This window comes from Condylura cristata, unplaced genomic scaffold, assembly GCF_000260355.1.
Source record: "Condylura cristata isolate star-nosed mole 26May11 unplaced genomic scaffold, ConCri1.0 scaffold00001, whole genome shotgun sequence".
Classification (NCBI taxonomy): domain Eukaryota; kingdom Metazoa; phylum Chordata; class Mammalia; order Eulipotyphla; family Talpidae; genus Condylura; species Condylura cristata.
The window spans coordinates 6,342,507-6,347,254 of NW_004567102.1; the positions used below are offsets into that span (position 1 = coordinate 6,342,507).

General features: G+C 46.9%; 1 protein-coding gene across 1 annotated transcript in view; it reads right to left on the reverse strand.

Moving 5' to 3' along the window:
* Positions 1–4,244, reverse strand: part of SAYSD1 (SAYSVFN motif domain containing 1) — a 7,538-nt gene extending 3,294 nt beyond the window's left edge. The window contains exon 1 of the mRNA XM_004673444.2: positions 3,962–4,244. Coding sequence (XP_004673501.1) covers positions 3,962–4,168 — 207 coding nt within the window. The 5' untranslated portion in view covers positions 4,169–4,244. The remainder of the gene's footprint in view (positions 1–3,961) is intronic.
* Positions 4,245–4,748: the final 504 nt, after the last annotated feature.

A 4,748-nucleotide genomic window follows, 5' to 3' on the forward strand; every position in this document is an offset into this window, starting at 1 on the left:
TTTCCTGTCCTATATATCTACCATCTATCACCCCATAAACAAACCCTCTACTCCAACTGGCCTTACTCCCTGAAGACATTGCCTTTGTCTCCTCTCCCCTGCTCAACTTCTGACTTCCTTTCTACAAGCCTGGGTAACCTCTGAGCATGCCTAGGTTCTTTGGACTATCAGGAAGGGTACCCCTGCCCCTGAGAGCAGGAACTAGGTATATTTTTCACTGGGATATGTCACCTTCCCTTTTCATAAAGGTCACATGTGTCCCTAGGTTGTTTATAAGCACCAACAGGCCAAAACTGCCATTTGTTGGCTTTCGGTGTCTCTGGAGTCAACCACAGCACCATACATGTAGGTTCTCAATACAGAGCTGGACATTTTTACTTTGTTTCTTCAGTTATATCCCATACTCTTCACATGCAAATTTAAAAGGGAACCACAAGTATTACTTGGTTTCAATGAAAAAAAACAGAGATCATCACATTTAAGCTGTTGGAGATTCTATTTCGTTACAGCCTCTTTTTTCAGCATCAACACTATAATTATTATCTCTTCAGTTAGATTGGAAAGTCACTTAACATACTGTCAGAAACACCACCACCCTCCCCCCCCATTTAGTAAATAAGCAAGTGTCTGTTTCAGATTTGACCAGTGTGGACAGTGTTTTTTGTGCAAGAAAGGACTGTGCCAAGGTGACTATCTGGATGGTGTGACTGCCATGTATTGGGAAAGAGGGAGAGTTGGGGTAGCTGGAGGAGGGAGGGGGGAGGATTTGTCAGAACATTTAGGGCCAGGCAGGCCAGGTAAAAGTGCTGGAAATGGGAAACCACTGAAAGTCTTAGCAGGGAACTAATACATTATGCTTATACCTAAAACCACTCTGGGCTGCAAGAGTAGAAGCAGGGAAATCGTTAAGTCATTGATGCAGGGGCCCAGTGATCAAGAAGCAGGCACGGATTAGAGTGTGACACAGAAGTCAGAGGAAATGGAGCTTGATGGATACAGACTACTTTGCATATGTATGACTTGAAATCCACAGTAAAGTGAATTTGATTATTCAGAAAGCATAAAAAGATGAATGCTCATGGCAGCCATTTATTGAGTATCTGACCTATAACCCAGGAGTCAGGCATTGTTGCTTCCAATTTAGTTGCTCCAAGGACGCCACTGAGATGTTAACTCCCTAGTCACACAGTTAGTCATAGGCAGAGACAAGGGAGCTCTAGGACCCTGGGATGATCCCCCTGGGAAGCCCTTTTTAAGTAATTAGGGGCTAAGATTAGAAACCTAGGGAAATGTTAAATGAACTGGCAAAGGAAACAAACAAGGGGGAATGAGATGGAAATTTCTCTGCCTCTTTTGGCACTTGTTCTTGGTTGACTAGCAATCCACCTTCACTGTGTACGGGAGTGATTGTGGTTGTCACAGCACACAGAGGCACAATTTAGGGAAGTTATTTCTACTCCTCAGATACCAAGCTCCTTTCCAACCTCAGGGCCTCTGCATGTGTTGATCCCCCTCACATCACCTAGCTGGCTCCCTTTTCTCTTACAGTCCTGGGCAAGAACATCACATGTACCCTGGGCCTACCTCCCAGGTTTCATTTTATGAAATGTCACCTCGCCGGTGAAGTCTTCCCTGTCTTCCCAGTTGGAAATAAAATTCTGTCCCCCTCAGTCCCCATTCACTATCACAGCGCTCTGGGTTTCTGCCATTCATAGCAGTCATTATCTGGATCTTTGGTTCATTGCCTACCTTGCCCTACCTCACAGACTCAAAATGCAAGTTGTGCAAGAGCAGGCTTTCTTTGTCTTGACCACACTGCCTCCCAAGATTTAGGTCAGTGGCTGGGCATAGTGGGCACAGTTGGATTTTCTTGAATGAACAAATGATGGTAAGGGAGAGGAAGAAATTAAAATGGGGCCCTCCCTGGTGGCGCGATGGGTTAAAGGGCAGCACTGCAAGCGCTGCAGCTGTATCAGTGCAAGTTCCCAGACCCCGGGGGTGACCCACATGGCACAGCAGACCTCTCCTGACCTGCCCATTGCTCCCCTCAGCAGTGTATGTCATCAATCTGTCTGTTCTGCCCCCCCACACACACACTGTCACTCACTGGTGAATCTTCTCACCACCTCTAGACTGCATAAATAAATAAATCTTAAAAAAAAAAAGAAATTAAAAAAGGACCTTGATTTGGGAACAGGGGTTAATGCAAGGCTGTGATTAGCCAGATGACTCCAAAGGAGAGTATTTGAGCAGTAAGGCAATGAGAGCCACAGTGTGGAGGCAAGGAGCTGCAGGAGTGTGGGGAATGAATGAAATCTAGGGACTAGATGGTATACTGGAGGCGTGGGACCTGGCTGGGGAAGAAAGCTGGGGCTTTCAACAGAATTAAAAAAAAAAAGTTACTAGTATTTTTGTCCCAATGTGATTGTAGCTTGTTGCAGAAAGAAATATCTGGGAGGACTAATCAGAGAGAGGAAAGTGCATACTCCCTCACCAGTGAGTATGGGAAAGCAGCAATTACAAATAGAAGGCTGAAGAAATCTCTGAGAAGCCAGTGTACCACAATGTTATTAGAAAAAGATGGGCTGTAAATCAGAGAGAAAAAATTCAGTGAGAATTTTGACATCAGAGCAAATCCAGGAATCACTGAGTCAATGAAAATGAGCATAGGACAAAGTTCCTTATGAAAAACAGAGTAATTAATAAAAGCTGCTGGACATTCAGCATTTCCTCTCATCCTTTTGTCAGGATGTCAGCTTTTGGGTTTTTAATAATGGAAGCATCTTCAAGCTCATCTTCTCTGTGGGCAACTCAACGATCTCACAATCCCTTTGGAAATGAGACGGGGCCGTCAAAAATTCATTGTGTGGTTAGACATTGTTTTTTAACTGTGAGGAGGAAAAATGGGTAGGGGAAGTCAATTCTAAAATCTAAGCAATTGTGCTCAGTTAATTCTAAACAATAAAGTTATCCTGAGACAAACTGCACGCAAGGAAATGGATTGTTTGAATCCTGCTACACTCTTTCTGCAAGTCAGTTAGAAACCTGAGTGTTTGGGAGATTAATATCTAATTAAAACTGAATAACAATAAGTCCTCCTTGATTTAGAAAAATAAAACCTGAAACCAGATGTTGCACAATAATAAGTGATCCTAAGAGAATTGTAAGAGGAGTATGGTACACTTGTTCTCCAGTTTATTTTAATTTTGAAAAAGAATGTTTGGCTCTTGTACACTTGTAAGAAACAAAGGCCTTATCACGATCTCAGAAGCACTAATTTAAGGTTTGTCCAGTATTCCCACGGGCACTCGAGTCTCGTTAGTAAGTTACCTGTCAGTTAACTCAGGGGCAAAACTCATGAGTTCTTCTGCAAAATGAGAGATTATCAAAAAATTAACAGTGAAAGGCTATCATTCTAATACTTTTCCATCTCGAACATTCATTACTAACTCGAATAAGCTTCTATTGTAATGCTCAAGAGTGCCGCGGAAGCACTATGCCCCCACCGGCAGCTACCGGCGACACTGGCAAAGTTTTTTATTCAAACCCTATTTCTAAAGCACAAGCTAGGTGGGCTGCCCGCTGCACATGGCCCAAGTGCGAAAACAAACGGAGTTTTAATTACTGCCACTTTTTCAGTAACCACTTAATTTTTACCCTCCGTGGACAAGGGGCGCTGGTTCTACATGGCTATGGAAGTCTCACAAAACCTGTGGCAAGAGACACCCGGCCCAGTCCGCGACAAGGTGGCAGGCGCGACCATCCCCACCCCCGCCCGCCAGGCTCCCCCGCCAGCAGCCGAGGGGGCGTGGCCTGCTGCCCCGGTGGTGGGCGGGGCCGCTCTTCGGCAGGGGCGGGGTCTGGAGCTGCTACGTGGGATGGGGCTGGGGCGGGGCCTCGGCCAGAGTTTCCCAGGAGGCCACGAAGCTAGGTCCCTGGGGCGAGGCCTCCCTCGTCTCACCTGAGCGAGGCTGGGCTGGACCCGGGCACTCGAGGGTCTCAGTTTCCACACCAGGAACCGTTTTAGCCAACCCGGGGCTGCCTTTGGCGTCGCGGCTGCTTCCGACTTCTTTCCCAAGCTTTGTGCGCTCTGGCTTGAAGTACTGGGTTCGGCAGCCAACCCAGCCCGCTTCCGAGCGGCCCGAAACTCTGCTAACCGCTGTTCCATAACGCGCGCCTCGGAGCGCGCGCCCTCCCGCTGGGCTCTGGCCCCCGCTTTGCTTAGCGCCGGACCAGAAGGCGCCTGCGTGGCAGCACCTCACAGTTGCGCATGCGCACTGGGGTCGCTGCGCGTGCTTGTGACGTTTACTGGACCGTCTGTACCTGTAATAGTCACCTCCAAACACGTGAACGCGGTGTCCAACTCTACGAGCTACGTGGCACATAACTTAGAGCGTAAAGGCTGTCCCATTGTTCTGTCTTCCTCCCAGCTCCACAGTGAATGGACGCTCGTATGTGCTTTATGGCACTTCAGGGATCTGCTTCCCAACAGGTCCGGCATCCTTTAGTCCTTAAGAAGGTGTCCTCAGGGTTTTGAAGAAGCTTTTGCATCAGGAAAAGCCGACCCTTTCCTATGAATGGGCCCGCTAATCTTAGAAGTTGGAGAGTGGTTTTCTCACTGCTCTCACTGTGCAACCCTTTATGCTCTTACCTCAATGGAAGCTATTTGTTGATGGTCCAGAAACTTAATTTAGAGGCTTAAAATAAGAAAGACTTACTGGGGTGCGACTTGAAATTCACAGATCTTA